This window comes from Megascapheus bottae, chromosome 17, assembly GCF_031878675.1.
Source record: "Megascapheus bottae isolate mThoBot1 chromosome 17, mThoBot2.hap1, whole genome shotgun sequence".
Lineage (NCBI taxonomy): Eukaryota > Metazoa > Chordata > Mammalia > Rodentia > Geomyidae > Megascapheus > Megascapheus bottae.
The window spans coordinates 5207952-5227502 of NC_143525.1; the positions used below are offsets into that span (position 1 = coordinate 5207952).

General features: G+C 39.6%; 1 protein-coding gene across 3 annotated transcripts in view; it reads left to right on the forward strand.

Moving 5' to 3' along the window:
* The window catches only part of Specc1 (sperm antigen with calponin homology and coiled-coil domains 1), a 243978-nt gene that overhangs the window by 210408 nt on the left and 14019 nt on the right, over nucleotides 1–19551 (forward strand). For all 3 annotated transcript variants that reach the window (XM_090349468.1, XM_090349469.1, XM_090349470.1), the window contains one exon: nucleotides 18320–18436. In XM_090349468.1, the coding sequence (XP_090205594.1) occupies nucleotides 18320–18436 (117 nt within the window). The remainder of the gene's footprint in view (nucleotides 1–18319; nucleotides 18437–19551) is intronic.

A 19551-nucleotide genomic window follows, 5' to 3' on the forward strand; every position in this document is an offset into this window, starting at 1 on the left:
ATGTTCTAGGTCTGCCATATCCAATTTGATAACATAGGCCACTCAAAAGGTTACTAGTAGGACTAAGAAATTAATTTTACATTTTGCCTAATTTTAATTAATTAGTATGTATTTTACTGGCCAATGCAAAAAAAAAAGCCAAAAAAAATTGAATCTTGTGGTTGTCAAATTGTTTTTAAGAAAGCTTCTACAGAAATGTTAGCTGGAGGAAAAGGTTCCACAACTAATCATTACAAAACCACTGATATAATCCAGTCACTTCATTTGAGAGATGAGGAAAATAAAGGCCAGAAAAATTGAGTCATTTTCCTGCAGCTGTAGTCACATTGCTACTTTCATGGTAGAGAAAGGAAGAGCCGCTCAGCATTTGGGTTGGTTGTTTTGTTTTGTGTGTCATGGGCCTTGAACTTGGCCTGGGAGCTGTCTCTGAACTCTTCCGCTCAAGGCTACTGCCCTACCCTTGAGCCAAGCCCCACTTCTTGTTTTCTAGAGGCTAATTGGAGATAAGAATCTCAGGTCCTTTTGTGTCTGGGCTGGCTTTGAACCTTGATCCTCAGATCTCAGCCTCCTGAGTAGCTAGGATTACAGATGTGAGCCACCATCCAGCAGGGTCATTTTTTTCTTAGAGCAATAAAAGAAAGAAAGAATAAGTCAGCCTTTTGTCTCCTGGGTTCCCAGAACTATGTGGAGAATCCTACCAGTAATTTGTTTATTCTTTGAGAACAGATCCATCAAGGCTCACACATCCCAGACTCAAGTGGCTAGCCCTCCCTGCTATGCTGAATTTGGTGAACCATAAAAGCTTTATTATGAACCATACAGGCTTTATTACATTTGTCTACCTCTCAGCATCTACTCCATAGAGGGACTTAATAAGTTTGCTGGCTGTAATTAGATGAGCTATGGGTTGGTTCTACTCACTTATAGTTTGAATATATAATGTCCTTGAAGGCTCATGTGGTAACAGCTTGGTCATCAGCCAGTGGTGCTCGTTAGTGATGATTGGATCATGAGAGTGCCAACCTCACCAATGGGCTCAGAGCTAAATGAATTAATAGCAGGAAGATGGACATAGAGCATGCCTTTGAAGAGTACACCTTGTCCCCAAGCCTTTCTTTTTTATTTCCTAGTTTCCATGAGGTGAGCAGCTTTCTTCTGCCACACTCTTTCACTGCAGTCCTAATAGCAATGAAGTCAACCATGGACAGAAACTTTGAAGCCATGAACCAGAATAAACTTTCCACTTTTGCTTTTCTTGGGTATGTTGTCACAGTGACGATAAGCTCACTCCAAGTCTTGAGAGCTGAATCAGTGAAGAAGATTTTATAAAGAAGGTTTGTTTACTCTTAAGAGAAACTAGTGGATACAGATAAATAAATGGTTAACTAAGAGAAGCGTTTAGAGGTACTAACAGATGACTGAGCTTGGAAGGCATTTAGGGTATTCTGAGATGAATGGAACAAACAGAACTGTTAATAACTGCGAACTTTTCTTTGTTTTTTTTGTTTTGTTTTATTTTGTTTTTTTGCCAGTCCTGGCTTTGAGCTCAGGGCCTGAGCACTGTCCTTGGGCTTTCTCAAGTCTAGAGCTCTACCACTTGAGCCTCAGCACCACTTCCAGCTTTTTTTTTTCTATATATATAGTACCGAGGAATCGAACTTGGGTCTCTGTGCATGGTAGGCAAGCACTCTACCACTAGGCCAAACTCCCGGCCCTGTAAACTTTTCTTTAGAAAAAGTAAGCCAAGGAGACTGAAGGCATAAAAGGGGCAAGGCTCAATTAGTAAATAAAGGACCTAGTGAGCATAAGGTTCTGGGTTCAAACAGAAGACTGGCAATTTGAAAGGAAGAGTAATGAAATTAATTAAAATGTGAACAGGTATTTGGATCCAGCCACAAGGACCAGGCTTTAGGCTTTGTGGAGCAGTAAGGCCCAAAGCTTGTAGTGAAACTAGACTATAGTAAGGTCAAAGAACCTGAGAGGAAATACCTTAGGGATTTCCCCCTTTTTATCTTTTGTAATTTTAATTTTGCTAGTACTAGGATTTGAACTTAAAGCTTCATGCTTGTTAGGTAGGCACTCTGTTATGGAATCATACTTCTAACATTTTAAAAAAATGTTTTGGTTTGGTTTGTTTTTTTTCTCAGACTTGGGGCTTGAACTCAAGGCCTAAGCACTGTCCTTGGGCTTTCTCAAGACTAGTGCTCTGGGCCGGGAGTTTGGCCTAGTGATAGAGTGCTTGCCTAGCATGCACGAAGACCAGGGTTCGATCCCTTGGTACCACATACTTAGAATAAGCCAGAAGTGGTGCTGAGGCTCAAGTGGTAGAGGTCTAGCCTTGAAAAAAAATCCAAGGACAGTGCTCAGGCCCTGAGCTCAAGCCCAGGACTGGCAAAAAAAAAAAAAGGACTACTGCTCTACCACTTGAGCCACAGCACCACTCCCAGCTTTTTCTATGTATGTGGTAACAAGGAATCAAACCCAGGTCTTCGTGCATGCTAGGTAAACACTCTACCACTAGGACAAACTCCTGCACCATCCCCCCCCCCAAATGTTATTTTTATGGAGTTGAGGGGCTACAGTTTCATGAGCCAGGTTTTGAGTACAATGCTTCTTGAGCATTTTCGTCCCTTTCCATGCTTTCCCCCAATTCTCCGCTCCCATCCCTACTCTCAGTTTCATAGTTTATTTTTTTCTATTCTTTTCTTTTTTTGTTGTTGATTATGGGGCTTAAATTCTGGACCTGGACTCTGTCCCTGAGCTCTTCAGCTCAAGTCTAGTGCTCTACCCCTGAGCCACAGGGCCACTTTTGATTTTCATGTGGTTAATTGGAGTTTGGCCTAATGGTAGAGTGCTTGCCTAGCATGCATGAAGGCCCAGAGTCAATTCCTCGGTACCACATGCACAGAAAAAAGCTGGAAGTGGTGCTGTGGAAAAAACAAACAAACAAACAAACCGTATGTTTCTGTTTCTTGGAATTGGTTTTATTAATAGCATTTTAAATGTTCAGAGGAGTTACGCATTTTTGGGTTCCTTACCTTAGAATCACCTCTTTTAGTCTGACTATTTGTGTGAATGCCTGGTGTATAGTATAAGTTGTCATGTCCAGTTGTATTTTAGATCTTTCACAAATGAGAGAAAATAGGTGCCATTTGTCTCTCTCAATTTGGCTTATTTCATTTAACATGATTTATTCTAGGTCCTTCTAGTTCCTGGAAATTACATAATATTCTTTCTAATGGATGAGTAAAATTCCATTGTGTTATATGTAACACTTTTTTTTGATCCATTTATCAGTTGTAGGGAATATGTTTCTATTTCTTGGGTTCTTTATTTATTTTTTTTTTAATTTTTTATTGTAATTAATAAAAGGGTTACATGATATTTGCCAGATAGAAGGTGCATTAACTCACATACATTGATACCCTTTCACATGTCTTGGTACCCATTACCCTCCCCCCCACCCCCCCCATCCATCTTGGTTTTCCCCCCTTCCCTATCAAATTTCAAATAACCAAATACAAATAAATTCAATATATCAGATAACAAAGTGAGATACTGTAACAATATGAGATACCCCAGGGGCAGCAAAGGAGATGAGAGACAACATAGTACATTAAGGCAACAATCATTCATTATATGGCTTATGTTTCTATATCCTAGAGATCCTTTCATTTAGCGTCCTACTATATGGCCTTATGTATCAAGATTTTGCTCTATTGCAGATCTCTGCTAGTAGAGCCCAAGGTTTCTACTGATTATGACAAATGAGGGAAACCATTGAGCCTAAGTTCCTTTGAGTCTGGCTTACTTCACTTAATATGATTTTTTCTGTCTTTCCATTTCCTATCAAATGGGGCAATGCCATTCTTTCTGACAGCAGCATAGAATTCCATTGTGTACAAATACCACAACTTGTTGATCCACTCATCAACTGAGGGACATCTAGGTTGGTTCCATATCTTTGCTATGGTGAATAGTGCTGCAATGAACATTGTTGTGCTAGTGGATTTAGTATGCCCTTGTTTCTGGATGGTTGGGTAAATGCCAAGTAGTGGAATTGCTGGGTCATAGGGGAGCTCTATGTTTAGCCTTTTGAGGCACTGCCACACTGCTTTCCATAGTGGTTGAACAAGTTTGCACTCCCACCAACAGTGTAGTATTGATCCCTCCTGGCCACATCCCCTCCAGCATCTGTTATTATTAGTTTTCCTGATCCTGGCCATTCTAACTGGAGTGAGGTGGAATCTTAGCGTTGTTTTGATTTGCATTTCTTTTATGACCAGAGATGTTGAGCATTTCTTTATGTGTCTATAGGCCATTTTTGTTTCTTCTTCAGAGAAGACTCTCTTTAAGTCTTTGGCCCATTTTTTAATGGGATGGTTGTTACTTTGGAGATTAGTTTTGGAGTGATTCAATTTTTTGAGTTGTTGATATATTTTAGATATGAGGCCTTTGTCCATTGTTTGGTTGGTGAAGATCTTCTCCTACTCTGTAGGCTTCCTAATTAATTTACTAGCTATGTCCTTTGCCATACAAAAGCTCCGCAGTTTAATGCAGTCCCACTTATCCAGCCTTTCTCTGATTTGTTGTGATTCTTGGTCCTTATTAAGAAAGTTTCGACCTGTGCCAAGGAGGCCTAGTGTATCTCCTATTCCTTCCTGTAAAGTTTTCAGTGTGTCAGCTTTTACCTCCAGGTCTTTGATCCATTTGGAGTTAATTCTAGTGCAAGGTGACAAAGAAGGATCCAACTTTAGTTTTCTGCAGGTGCTTAACCAGTTCTGCCAGCACAACTTGTTGAAGAGGCTGTCTTTCTTCCATTCTATTTTTTTGGCTCCCTTGTCAAAGATTAGGTGGCCATAGGTCTGTGGTTTAATATCTGGGTCCTCAGTTCTATTCCATTGGTCTTCAGGCCTGTTCTTGTGCCAGTTTCTTGGGTTCTTTAACTTGGCTATTGTGAGTAGTGTAGCAACAAACATAAATGTACAATTGTCTCTACTATATTCTGACTTGTAATGTTCTGGGTAAATAATAGTGATAATAGTGGCATGGCTGGGTCATAAGGAATTTCTTTTCTTTTCTTTTTTTTTTTCCTTTTTTTTTTGTCATGAGGCTTGAACTCTGGACCAGGGCACTATCCCTGAGCATTTTCACTATAGACTAGCACTCTACTACTTGAGGCCAGAGAGCCACTTTGGGTCATAAGGAATTTCTGTGTTGAGTGTTTTGAGGAACTTCCATACATCATCAGAGTAGTTGTGTAACTACTTTAACATCCCTGTTAGCATTTGTGGTTGTTTGAATTCTGGATGTTGACCAATCTAACTAGGGTGAGATGGAATCTCAGAGTTGTTCTGATTTGTATTTCCTTTATGGCCATGGATGTTGAGCATTTCCTCATCATGTCTTTAGTTGCCATTATTACCTTCTTCTGAAAAGTCTGTCTTTATCTCCTGTCTTTTTTCCAACTTATATTTTTGGCTACCTTATTAAATGTCAGGTACTTGGTCTTCTTGTTTGGTCTTTGGTCTATTTTTGTGTCAGTACCCAGCTGTTTTTGTTACTTATAGATCTGTCATAAAGTTTGAAGTCTACAATTATAATACCGTAAGTATTTTTTGGCTTAGCATTACTTTGGCTACTCAAGGTTTTTTGTTGTTTTGTGTGAATTTTTGGAATATTTCCTCTACCTTGATGAAAAATACCATTGGTATTTTGATGGGTATTGCATTGAATTTGAAGATCATCTTTGGTAGTATGAAAGTATTTTCTTTAATTTTTTTTGAAGGTATTGCAAATGGGATTGTTTTTCCTATTTCCCTTTGTGTCTATACATTGTTGGTAAACAGAAAAGCTACTGATTTTTGTGGGTAGATTATGTGCCCTGCAACTTTGCCGAAATCATTGATCATCTCTAGGGGCTTGGAGATGGGAGTTCTCTTGGGTCCTTCAGATATAAGATAGTAACATCCACAAATAGGGATAGTTTGACTTCTTTCCCTAAGTGAATCCCTTTTGTCTTTTTCTTGCCATATTACTCTGGTTAGGAATTCCAGTATCATATTGAAAAGGGGTGGAGAAAATTGAAATCCTTGCCTTTTTCATGATTTTACATAAAATGGTTCTACTTTTTATACCATTTACTATGGTGTATTCCATCTATTCCTAGGTTCTCTAGAGCTTTTATCATAAATAGATGTTGGATTTTTTATGTCTATTTTTTTATTAAAGAATTTATTAACGTTGATTTTTACATCATATTTTAAATGATGTAAAGTTTAACAAACAAGTGTTTCAAGAAGGGAATCTCTATTTACAATCAATGGCACTTAGTTTTTAGAACTTAATCAAAATTAGGCTAATGATTTGTATGTCATAGAAACATATTAATTTATTAAATAAAACATTATGTCTATAGAGTCATAGGTTTTTATGTATATATAGTTATGTTTATATTTCCATTACCATGTCCATAGCATTGGGTATGCAGATATTGAGTCCTCGCACTTGTACTCTTTGGATTTAATAGCCACATATTAAGGATACCATGTGCCTTTTGTTCCTTAGGTCTTGACTTGTCTCACTCAACATGATTCGCTCTAGATTCATCCACTTCCCTGTGAATGCCATTAAGATGTTGGATTTTTTGAAGGCTTTTTTCCCTGCATTTGTTGAGATAATCATGTGATTCTCATCTTTGGTTCTGTTAATATACTCTATTATATTTATTGATTTATATATATTAAACCAACCTTACAGCTCTAGGATAAAACCAACTCAATCATAAGGTATAGTAGTTTTGATTAATTGTTGGATTCTGTTAGCAGGTAGTTTAGCAATGAGTTTTGCATCTGTGTTCATCAGAAATTGGTCTATACTTTTCTTTTATCATGAATCCCTACCTGGTTTTGAGATAGGTGTAATCCTGGCTTCGTAGAATGAGTTTGTAGTGATCCTTCTGTTTCTTTTTTCTCCCTTTCTTTTCTTGTCTCTTTCTCCTTTTCTTCTTTCTTTTCTTTTCTTTTTGCCAGTCCTGGGGCTTGAATTCAGGGCCTGAGCACTGTCCTTGGGCTAGTGCTCTACCACTTCAGCCACAGAACCATTTCCAGCTTTTTCTATGTATGTGGTATCAAGGAATGGAACCTGGGTTTTCGTGCATGCTAGGCAAGCACTCTACCACTAGGCCAAACTCCCAACGCCTTCTGTTTTATTTTGTGGAAAGGCTGATCATCTTTAAAGGTTGTATGTATTTAGCTGTGCATCCATCTGGACCTGGACTTCCCTTTTGGGGAGACTTGTTATTATTTCTTCCATCTCACTGCTTGTTTTGGGTCTGTTTAAGTGGTTTATATCTTCTTGGTTCAACTTAGGCAGCTCATAGTTTCTAGGAATTTGTCCATTTCTGCTAAATTTTCCATCTTATTTGAGTATAGGTTTTGAAAATGTTTCTTCATAATCATTTGGATTTCTTAGATATTTGTTGTACCTTGGCATCTCTGATTTTATTGACCTGACTCTCTTCTTGGTCAGTTTAGCTAGTGGTCTGTTAGCTTTAGTAATTTTTTTTCCAAAGAACCAGCTTTTTTTTTTTCATTGGTTTTATGTATCTTTTTTTTTAAGTTTCCATTTCATTGATTTCTGCCCTTAATCTTTACTAACTCTGTCTAGTATTTTTGGGTTTGGTTTGTCCTTGTGTTTCTAGAAGCTTTATTTGCATCTTGAGGTTATTTATTTGCATTGTTTCAGTTTTCTTTATATGTGCACATAGAGCTATGAACTTTTCTCTCAATACTGCTTTTGGAGTATCCCAGAAGTTCCTCTATGATATTTTTTCATTTTCATTGCATTGTAAGAAATTTCTGATTTCCTTCTTTATTCTTTCAGTGACATATGTGTTTGTTCAACAGTATATTATTCAGTCTATGTTTTACTGCCATCTGCAGCATAATTTTTTGTTGAGAACTAGTTTGATTCCATTGTGATCAGATAGGATACAAGAAGTTATCTTGATCCTTTTGTATTTGCTTAGGCTTGATGTGTGTCCTAGAATATGGTCAATTTGGGGGGAATGTTCAAAAGGCTGCTGAGAAGAATGGGAATTGTGCAGTTGTTGGGTAAAATACTCTATAGATGTTTATTAACCCTTTGGGGTTATGGTGTCATTTAATCCAGAGGCTTATTTGTTGTTCTTTTGTTTGGTTGACATCTCTTGAGAGAGGAGTGTTAAAGTCCCGCACTAATATTGTGTTGGGTCTATCATGTTTAATTATGCTCTAAAAGCTGAAGAGTTTGTTTAGTGTATTTAGATGCACCATTGTTCAATGTATAAATATCAACCACTGTGATTTCCTCTTCATGGATTATTCCCTTTATTAATATGTAATGACCTTCTGTGTCTCTTCATACTGATTTTAATGAGAAGTCTATTTTATCAGTTTATTTTATCATATTCCAGTATGGCTACTCCTGCCCTATTGCAGGATGCATTTGCATGAAAGATCCTTTTCCATTTCTTCTCTTGGAATTTATGTTTATCTTTGACTGTGAGATGAGTTTTTTGGAGAAAACAAATGATTGGGCGGTGTGTGTGTGTGTATGTGTGTGTTTACTGGTCCTGGGGCTTGAACTCAGGACTTGGGCACTGTACCTGAGTTTCTTTTGCTCAAGTCTAGTGCTCTACCACCTGAACCAGATTTTTCTGAGTAGTTTGTTGAAGGTAAGAGTCCCATGGACTTTCTTGCCCAGGCTGGCTTCAACCTATGGTCCTCAGATCTCAGCCTTCTAAGTAGCTAGGATTACATGTGAGAGCTACTGGCACCCTGCTTGGATTTTTTCTTCTTTTTTTATCCAATCTGCCGCTCTATATCTTTGGGGGGAATTAAACCCATTGATATTTAATATTACTACAGAGAAAATGACGTGTTTCTAGGTATTGTGTTTGTTTTTTGTTGTTGTTGTTTTTCCTGTATTGTGCTTTTTTTTTTTTTTTGGCCAGTCCTGGGCTTGAGCTCAGGGCCTGAGCACTGTTCTTGGGCTTTCTCAAGGTTAGAGCTCTGCCACTTGAGCCTCAGCACCACTTCTGGCTTTTTTTTTCTATGTATGTGGTACCGAGGAATTGAACCCCAGTCTTTGTGCATGCGAAGCAAGCACTCTACCCCTAGGCCAAACTCCCAGCCCCCTTTATTGTGCTTCTTGCTACTACTTCTTGTGCGTACTAAACTAGTCTTCTCCTGGGTTTTGTTCATTGTTATGGATCCTTCACTTTGATTGTTTCCTTCAGATTGTATTTGTCCTTTAGGATCCTTTCTAGTGTTGGTTTAGTGTTCATGAATTCCTTTGGTTTTTGTTTGATATGAAAGCTTTTAGTTTCACCGTTGATTGTGAATATTAGCTCTCTTTTAGCTGAATCTGCTAGTTCTTAAATGTCCCTTTGCTGTGCTTTGATTGGGTTTTTTTTTTTCATGTCTTTGAAATTTTGTTCTAATTCCTCTGCTGTATCTTCATCTCTTGATACCTGCTACCAATTCTTTCCTTCCATTACCTGTGCTTCCAACTGTGTTTTATAGTTGGGAGATGGAGCTCTTCAAGCTTCTGAGCTCTTTGTGGATATTTTCTTACATGTCCTGCATTTTTTTTTCTTTTTTCCTTGTTTTTTTTTTTCTGCCTTCCCTTTCAGTTCTCTTAGTTGTTTACAGATCTGTTCTTTTATTTTATTGGCCATTTCTGTCACCATTACTTTAATGATTCTTCTGCTTAGCTCTTAGCCTCTCTTCTTCACTCTCACTTAGGTCTTCCCATGTTGTTAGTTTTTGAGGGTAGTGTGTTGTCTTGTTTGTTCATGATTTGTGTGATCTCTCATAGAAATTTACATATCTGAGCTCAGGTTTTGTAAAGATCATTCAGTATAGGTATAGCGTCCAGTCATGATGGGGAGCAGTCAAGGTAGAGCTTAACTATCAATTTAAAAAATTAAGGTTCTTGGCAGGCTCGGTGGCTCATGACTTTAATCCTAGCTACTCAGGAGGCTGAGATCTGAGGATCAAGATTCAAAGCTAGCCCAGGCACAAAAGGACCTGAGACTCATCTCCAATTAACCTGTATAAAACGGAAAGTGGGGCTTGGCTCCAGGATAGGGTGGTAGCCTTGAGCTGAAAAGCTAAGGGACAGCACCCAGGCCAAATTCAAGCCCTATGACCATTAAAAAAAAAAAAAGATTAAGATTCTAAGGTAAGGGAAAGGTGGGAGGGAGTAGTTTGCCAGAGAGATCTCCAGGTGCCAACTCCAGATTGGAACCAGCTGGTGCAGTAGCCGCCTCCTGCTAGGGACATCTGGGACAGTAAGAGACAAGACACAGGGCTTCCCCATCTGCACAGAGCTGTTGGCCAAGTTAATGACTCTTAATTTTATTTCAGTTTGGCTCCAATTTATGCTCTGCCTCTAACCCCACCTTTTCTTTAGCAGTACTGGCTAATATTTAATATCTCATCTTATGTTTCAGATTGATTTCCTTCTTGGGCCATTGTTGGTTCATCGTCTACCAATTTTTACTTGAGTTCTTTCCTTTATTCCTTTTTTATTTTTTTTCTTTTTTGGTGCCAGTCCTGGGGCTTGGGCACTGCCCTGAGTTTTTTTTACTCAAGGCTAATGCTCCTCAAGGCTTATGCTCCTTTGAGCCACACCTCCATTTCCAGCTTCTTGCTGGTTGATTGGAGATAAGTCTCACCACCTTCTTCTTCTTCTTCTTCTTCTTCTTCTTCTTCTTCTTCTTCTTCTTCCTCTTCCTCTTCCTCTTCCTCTTCCTCTTCCTCTTCCTCTTCCTCTTCCTCTTCCTCTTCCTCTTCCTCTTCCTCTTCTTCTTCTTCTTCTTCTTCTTCTTCTTCTTCTTCTTCTTCTTCTTCTTCTTCTTTTTTTTGCCCAAGCTGGCTTCAAACTGTGATTCTTATATTTCAGTCTACTGAGTAGCTGGGATTACAGGCATGATTTACCAGCACCTAACTCTTCATTACTGATTGTAGGAGTATCTTCTGTCAGTCATTTGCTGTGTCATCCATCTGTAGTTTGGGTTCATATGAGGTTTGCTAGATAGCCTGAGACTAGAGGAAAGAAAGTAGAATTGTGTGGCTATGTAATATCTGTCTGAGATAAGGAATGAACACTAAATACGCATGTAGGAAGGAGATTCCAGGCTGCATTTGTTCTGTGTTCACACGATCGCAGTTAGTTGTACATACGCACTCTGTATTCACTCTTAAATCCTCAAAGTTTGCTCCTCCCAAGACTCTTACTCTATGTACTGAACCTTAGTGATAAGTTGTTACATTTCCAAAACAAACACAACAACTTGATCTGATTCCACAGCTGTGACAATAAAGACAGGAAAAAAAGCCCCAGAGAGACCCCAGGGAATGAGGATATTTAGGTCACAGCCTAAGACAGCCAGTTCTTACAGAAATGAACATACTTTCTCCTTCCTTTTCCCCAGAATCTCTACTCTTTTCTTTTTAACTGTTTTTGAGCTTTGGCACTAAGTATATAGTCTGTCCATTCATAGAAAGTCTAGATGGCTCCTCAATGAGGAGGCAAAAATAGAGTGGTGGGAATGAGGTAAGTCAGCATCCAAATCCAGCTGTATCCTTGGTGAAGTTGAGGCCAGAATGCATTTCAGTGCATGCTCTGAAGCTTCCTCTTGTGATTGTTTCCACCAAATGTTGGTGTTTCCAGGCAACCAAAGTCAAATGAGATAACTCTTTGGAAGTAAATGCTCCAGGTTGTTGGTTTGCTTTGCTTCTGTCCCCACTGCATTGAGTCATGCCTCTACATTCCTCCTTCTAGACAGTGACCACATTCTCAATCATTACAAGAGGCTGGTTTTGGATATTCACTAAACAGGGTCTTAGTACCTCATGTACTATTCAGTGTATTCATTTTTCTCAAATGATTCTTGCAATATTGTGAAAGACAAATTGCTGTATTTCTTCCAATCTGCCCTAGAAATGCAACCTGCCTTGGACATACTTGGAATATTATCTCTGAGACATCCTTTAGTCAAAAAACCCACCTAGTATCCTAATGACATAGGAGCTCATCAGAAAAAACAAACAACAAAACCACTTCCTAGAGTTACAGAGGAACATTTGAAATGTTTCACAATTATGTTGCCACAACTTTGGATTAAAAATATGTAAGCTTTTAATGAATTATTTCAGGATACTTAAAGGTACATTAACTTGGAAACTGTAAATTTTCAAGTTTCTTATTTAAAATACTTTAATTTTCTTCCAAAAAGTTGGGCACTGGTGACTCACACCTATAATCCTAGCTACTCAGGGTGCTGAGAACTGAAAATTGTGGTTCAAAACCAGTCCAAGGAGAAAAGTCCCCATCAGATTCTTATCTCCAATTAACCACTCAAAAATTGGAAGTGGTGCTGTGATTCAAGTGGTAGAGCTTTGAGTACAAGAAAAAAAATTCCAAAGTGGCATGAAATGAATTAGACAAGATTGCTTTTATCATGGAATAAAATTCTATAATGATTGCCTTTTGATGATATGATAAATATTTCAGAAGAAATTATAGTTATTCTATTAATATGTATAATTTAATGTATATATTATGAATCCTATTAATATGTACAATTTAATGTACATATTATGTGCATTTTTAATCTAACAGGAATTTAAAAACAATAAATTTGATAAAACTTATTTAAAAAAAAAAACCTAACCCCATGAAGCTCAGTTCTTTATCTCTTTCTCCCTTCTGCTGAGTGGGATCTGCCTACACCTGTTCTTAACTTCTTTGCATCTCTGGGACCTGATGAGATGCAGTATGTCACACACAGCTCCCCAAAGGGAATGAGCAATGTGAGCCACATGCTCATACAAAGTGAAGAGAGAGGGAAACATCTGACGAGGCACAAGTTAACTCATCTATTCTGTGATTCATCTTGCATCCATGTAAAGCAAATAAACATGAGCATGATCTGATTGTGGCATACCACATCAGCTAGCTCCTCATTCACAAATATACGTTTCATAGCTCATGGAAATAGTCCCTAGCAATTGGTGATGAAGACACTTTTGTAATTTCAGCAAAAGCAATCACAGAGGTTTGCATTGTGCTTTGCAGGTCAACAGTCGTTCGCTTTCTTGAGAACATACACAGAGTTTTTACAGCCAGCTCTAGAGTTTGTAATTATTGACACTGTGGGTGCTTAAATGGAATTAAGTGGCCATTTGAAATGGCACTCAGGGAGCAAGAATTGAAGTTGTTCCACCCAGCAATTTCAAACAGTAAGGTTTTTATTTGACAGTGTAATGCTCTTGAAATGAATAATTACAAATCATAATTAACTTCCCTCATCTCTGCCAAGATCCAAATAACAGTCTTTCAACATGGAGAATATGGTTTATATATATATTTTTTTTATTTTATTTATTTATTTTTTTGCCAGTCCTGGGCTTGGGCTCAGGGCCTGAGCACTGTCCTTGGACTTTCTCAAGGCTTAGCACTCTACCAGTTGAGCCTCAGCACCACTTCCGGCTTTTTTCAATGTATGTGGTACCGAGGAATCGAACCCAGGTCTTTGTGCATGCTAGGCAAGCACTCTACCACTAGGCCAAACTCCTGGCCCCGGTTTATATATATTTTTAAAAATTCCTGACTCAAAAGAGAGAGATGCAGGGCTGGGAGTTTGGCCTAGTGGTAGAGTCCTTGCCTAATATGCATGAAGACCTGATTCAATTCCTCGGTACCATATACATAGAAAAAAAAGCCAGAAGTGCTACTGTGGCTCAAGTGGTAGATCTCTAGCTTTGAGAAAGCCCAAGGACAGTGCTCAGGTCCTGAGTTCAAGGCCCAGGACTGGCAAAAAGTGAGAGAAGTGGGTTTATAGAGTAGAAACAAGGAACAGAACAATGTAAATTAAATTCACTGGTTTATATCCTGCACTTAAGAGGTTACTCTTTTTTTTTTTTTTTTTTTTTTTTTTTTTTGGTAAGGATGAGAGCAGGGATTTAGGAAGACCGGAATCTCTTATTTTCAGGGAAAACCGTCCTGTGGGGGATTCCCCTCCCCCGTCTCTCCCCCCCATCCCATCCCCGCCTCCTTTTTGTTGGATGATGGACATTTAGCCTGAGTGACTCCTGCTTGGTTTGTTCCAATCTACCTGGTCCTTTTTGTTTCATAGTCTCTTAAATGGTAGCACAGAACGTTCTTATGTTTGGAGGAAGGGACAGATTTAGCCAGGTTTTAAAAGCTTTAGCTATGAAGTAAATTTGAGAAGAAAGGAAGGCAGAGGCTTAATCAGGCCAGTTTTAGATAGAGAAGTTCCCTGGCCCAATAACATTGACCATACAGGGCGAGCAATGCTGTCTACCCCAGAGCCTGTGCCCCAGGGAACATGAGTCTAGTTTCTTTAACTCATAAAATTAAGGAACCAAGCTCTACCCTGACCCTCTCTAGAATCTGCTGTCTCCCATTGTTTGTGCTTGTCCTTAGAACAAGTTGCACTGAGCTTATGCTTAGGTGCCATGCTTCCTACTTTCTCTTCTCTGTCCTCCCCTGAGGAGGACATAACAAACAGCACATGTACTTCAGAATTGTGCTGCCTCCCACACTGACTTTGGCACCAACGATATGTCCTTTCACTGTAGCTCCTTTGAAGATAAAATAGATTATAATATTACTTACTATATTTAGCAAGTGTTTTTTGTAAAGATACTACTTTATTTTTATTCAAGTAGTTGTACAAAGGAGATGTCATTTAACAATATATTTTTATCAATATTATCCCTATCAACATTCTCACCTATCCCTCCCCTACCCACTCCTTCCCTCATTTTTCTTAATTTTGTAGGATATGCATTCAATTTTTGACATTCTTCCCCTCTTCTCTTCTTTACTTGTCTATCTCTTTCTTCTTGGCCTCATCCCACTGAGTTCAGAGAAAGTGGAACTTAGAATAAAAGTCTCAATAAGGGGACTTTATTTTATTTTGTTTGTGTGTGTGTCTTGGGGCTTGAACTCAGGGCCAGGACACTGTCCCTGAGCTTTTTTTTTTTTTTAACTCAAGGCAGGTGCTCTTCCATTTGAGCCACAGTTCCTTTCCAGGTTTTATGTGTGTATGTGTATGTGGTTAATTGGAGATAAGAGTCTCTCACACTGGGCTGGCTTCAAACTATAATCTTTAGATCTCAACCTCTTGAGTAGCTGGGGTTATAGGTAGGAACCGCAGATGCCTGGCCTCAAGAGATATTTATCTTGATCATTCCATAGCCTATGTAAAATGAGATGGTAGACATGAATATTGCCTGGAGAAAATCACCCAAGTGTACTATGTACTTGTTTCCATTTACGTAGATGACTACTAAGGGCCATCATAAACCATAAAAACTGGTGATTTCTGGGAGAAAATCTGCTTTCCCTCCTCCAAGACACTTGAGAGATGGGTTTAAAGATAGGATCTCGAGCTGCGAGTCTGTCCTAGTAGTAGAGTGCTTGCCTAGCATGCACGAAGACCTGGGTTCAATTCCTCAGTACCACATACATAGAAAAGCCAGAAGTGGTGCTCAAGTGGTAGAGCACAAGTCTTAAGGAAAGCCCCAGGACTGGCAAAAAAAAAAAGAGATAGGATCTCATGTAACTGGTGTATATAAAATGTGCTTGTGTTTTGGGAAGAAAGGGGCTTAACAAGTCTTAAATATGTTACTTATGAAGGGCCTGAGTAGCTCTAACAGTGCCTACCAAAAGCAGGGAGGAAAGGAAATGGAAGGAAGAAAGAAGGAAGCTCCATTTTGTAAGAGCTCTAATATTCCACATCCCTCAAGGCTGATTTGGGATTCCTCAACCCCTTCCCAGGGTTTGATGTTCACAGTGTATGGGTTCACTGTGTATAGGCCATGCCTTTCCCTCCTACTTCTGTCCTCTGCCTTTTTTTAATGCACTAGAAAATCTAAGTGTTTGCTGGGTAGTGTCGAGCCCTCACTGCATAGCTGCTGAACCAGTGATCCTGGAAACATAATTGGGCCCCTTGTAACAGTGGCATGCTAAGACTTTTAGGTAACGCTGGTGCTCAGCAGTTGTTGCAAGTTAACTGTACTTGAGTCATTAAAACGATCCTAGTAATCCGTTGCTTTCAGCCAGATATCCTTCTCTGGGTAAATGTAACTATGAAACAGATTCAGGGACATATCAACAGCCTGTGCTTTATTCAGAGCCTCTAGGAACCACCAGACTCATCCAGAGCTCCAGTTTGATAGGAAAGTGGGATTCTCTTGGGTTTCTCATGTTTATACTGTTGAGATGAACCACTTATATCACACCTCCTTTTTTGACCTCCATTTCTTTACGTATCAAATGAGGCATTTGACCAACTTAACTAGCTGAAACTAACTGGAAATCTAAATAAAACACCCAAATGAGCTGGACCCTATGGCTCACTTCTATAATCACAGCTACTTGGGGAGTAGAGATAAGGAAGATCATGATTCACGGCCAGCCATAGCAAAAGGTTGGTAGGATCCTATGTAAAGAACAAACCAACAGTTGGGGAGCATATCTATAATCCCAGCTACTCAGGAGGCATAGGTAGCAGGATCAGAGTCCAAGACCAGTCTCAGACAATAAGCAAAAGACTGTCTCTGAAAATTAACTTAAATTAAAAAGGTTGGTGACATGGCTCAAATGGTGAAGCACCTGCCTAGCAAATGTGAGGTCCTAAGTTTAAACCTAGTACTATAAAGAGAAAGAAAGAAGAAAGGGGGAGGAAGAAAAGAGGGAGGGAGGATAGGAGAGAGAGAAAGGAAGGAGTGAAGGAAGGAAGAGAGGGAGGGAATCCAGATGAAATAAGGCATTTTCTTCTAAAAACCCTAAGGAAACTCTACAGGAAACATTATACTGTATTTTATTATGTATTTCCACTTACGTTTTATTCTCCAAAACTTCTTTGCACATGTTTTGAAAAGTTTCTCTCCTCACTGGGCTCAGTGGCTCACGCCTGATATCTGAGGATTGAAGTTCAGAGCCAGCCTGGGCACTAAAGAACGGGAGGCTCTTATCTCCAATTAATCTCTAGAAAACAGAAAATGGGGCTGTGGCTTACGGGTAGGGCAGTAGCCTTGAGCTGAAGAGCTCAGGGACAGTGCTCAGGCCCAGAGTTCAAGCCCCATGACACGCCCCCCTGCAAAAAAAATTAAAATTTCTCTCCTCATTCCAACTTTTTTATCTTTCCCCTCCCTGTCCTTTTAAGTGGCAGATTGCCTCTGACAAAAACATTTAAACCACCTCACCCTTGTAGTTAGAATGGACAAGTTATAATGTTGCTTTGGCCATTTGGGCAGAGGGAGGGATGCCAGGGCCACTCCATTAGAAAGAACCATCCACTGTCACCCCTCTTCCACTTTGCAAAGTTGATTGCATGAAGGAGCCTTTATGCATATACCCAACGCCTCATGTAGACCTTAAACTTTGCCAGGACACAGACTTAAAACTCATGCAGGCTTCAGTTGGTCCCCACTTCTGCAGGTCTTTGCAGGCCCCCTTTATAGTTCATTCAGAAGATTTGAACGCTTGTATGTAAGTGTTACCAGTCCTTAGGATTTGCAGGCTTTTTAAGCCCAGGGAAGAAAACCTATTAAGGTCAGTAAGTTAGATAGGAGAACCACAGCTAAGGAGCTACCCCAGAGCTCTTTAAAGGGGGATTTTAGCCTTCTTGTCACTGGGTAGCAGCAGTGAAGGAGTCACATTTCACCACTAAATAAAACCTCGTGATCCTTGCTTGTTTGCTGAGCTAACTGGGAGGCCATTGAGTGTAAAGAACACTCTCTTCCCTTGAGAGCCTCTCCACTGGAGAGAGGGAGGGTAGCAGCAGGAGTAAGCCAAGGCCTAGACATGGCTTTACTTTCTTGTTGCATCTGTCACCTCGTTGATTAGGTTATAGAGATGATGATGATGATGATGATGATGATGATGATGATGATGATGTCAATTCTTGTGCCTTGGAAAAATAAGTGTGGGAAATGCTGGCATATACAAAGTTAATCTGATGTGTTAATTTGAAAATGTATCACAGTCTTTAATGACTCTCCAGGGGGAGAACAGGAATTTCCTACTGGCTGAAGTCTTGTCTCTTCATACTATCCTATGAGGGAATTTAAACTGCAGCAGGCCATTTTTGGTACCTAAATGTACTTCAGGAAACAGGTTCTTTAGTCTTATGTTGATTTACCAAGATCAAAGATTTACCCATCTGAACCGTCTCACCATATTCTGTGATATTGCACAATCTGTGAATTAACATTATTTTTTTCTCCTTCCACAGAATATTGACATCACCAATTTCAGCAGCAGCTGGAGCGATGGGCTGGCCTTCTGTGCTCTGCTCCACACCTATCTGCCTGCCCACATCCCATACCAGGAACTCAACAGTCAGGAGAAAGTAAGTCACCACCCTGCTTCTTCTCCTGGAAATCAAAGGAACTCCTGACAACTGGTACATCCCTGTGGGGTCAGCATCAATAGAGTTGCAGTAGACATTAGCATTTCCATGTCTGGCACAGAGAACAAGTAAGTGTAGGACTGCACAGTGTAGTCTCAACCTCAGCACATACTTCTTAGCCTCCTTCTGAGTGCACATCTGTTATCTAGAGAAACAACACAGAGGCTGACTACAGCTTCTAGAAGTTCCTATTGTATCCAGAGTGCTTGGCCAGAAGCTCAATTCCATGGGTTCACATGTCATGTCTGGCCATTTATTCCAGTACACCAAATAAGAAAAGGAGCAGTGGTGGGTGCAGAAATGGCTCTGTTACATACATGGCATGGGCATACTGTGGAAAGAGGCAGTCAGCACCTTAGCCCATCTTCATAATACAGATATGACCTTTAGGTTTAGAGGAAAAATTCAGGTAGGGGACAAGAGTTATAAGTAATCATTAAGCAGTCTCAGGCATAGTGTGGCCTCCATTGACCTTTACTGAGGAGTTCTAGAGAAGTCTTTTCACTGCCATCACTTGAGTGGACTAAATCTGAAAGTCATTGTGGTTGAGTAGGAAGCTTTATCTCTTGTCACAAGATGTTTATTCATCAGTCTTGTTGTTCGTGGGATCCAAGGTAATTGCAGGGAAAGAGAAGAGAATAAAGGGAGACAAACTGAAGTTTATCTTAAAGAACCACCAAGTGCCACCAAAAGTCCTTGCTTAAGTAAGGAAACTTGTATATTATATCATATATTTAGAGATCATCGTACACTATATAGTACATTAAAGAAATGAGGGCCGGGAGTTTGGGTTAGTGGTAGTGTGCTTGCTTAGCATGCACGAAGACCCAAGTTGGATTCCTCAGTACCACATACACAGAGAAAGCCAGAAGTGGTGCTGTGGCTTAAGTGGTAGAGCACTAGCTTTGCGAAAGCCCAAGGACAGTGCTCAGGCCCTGAGTTCAAGGCCTAGGATTGGCAAAAAAAAAAAAGAAGAAAAAGAAATGAAAATGTTAAGACAGGTGTGGTGGACACCTATAATCCTAGCACTCAGGAGGCTCATAAATACCAGGCCA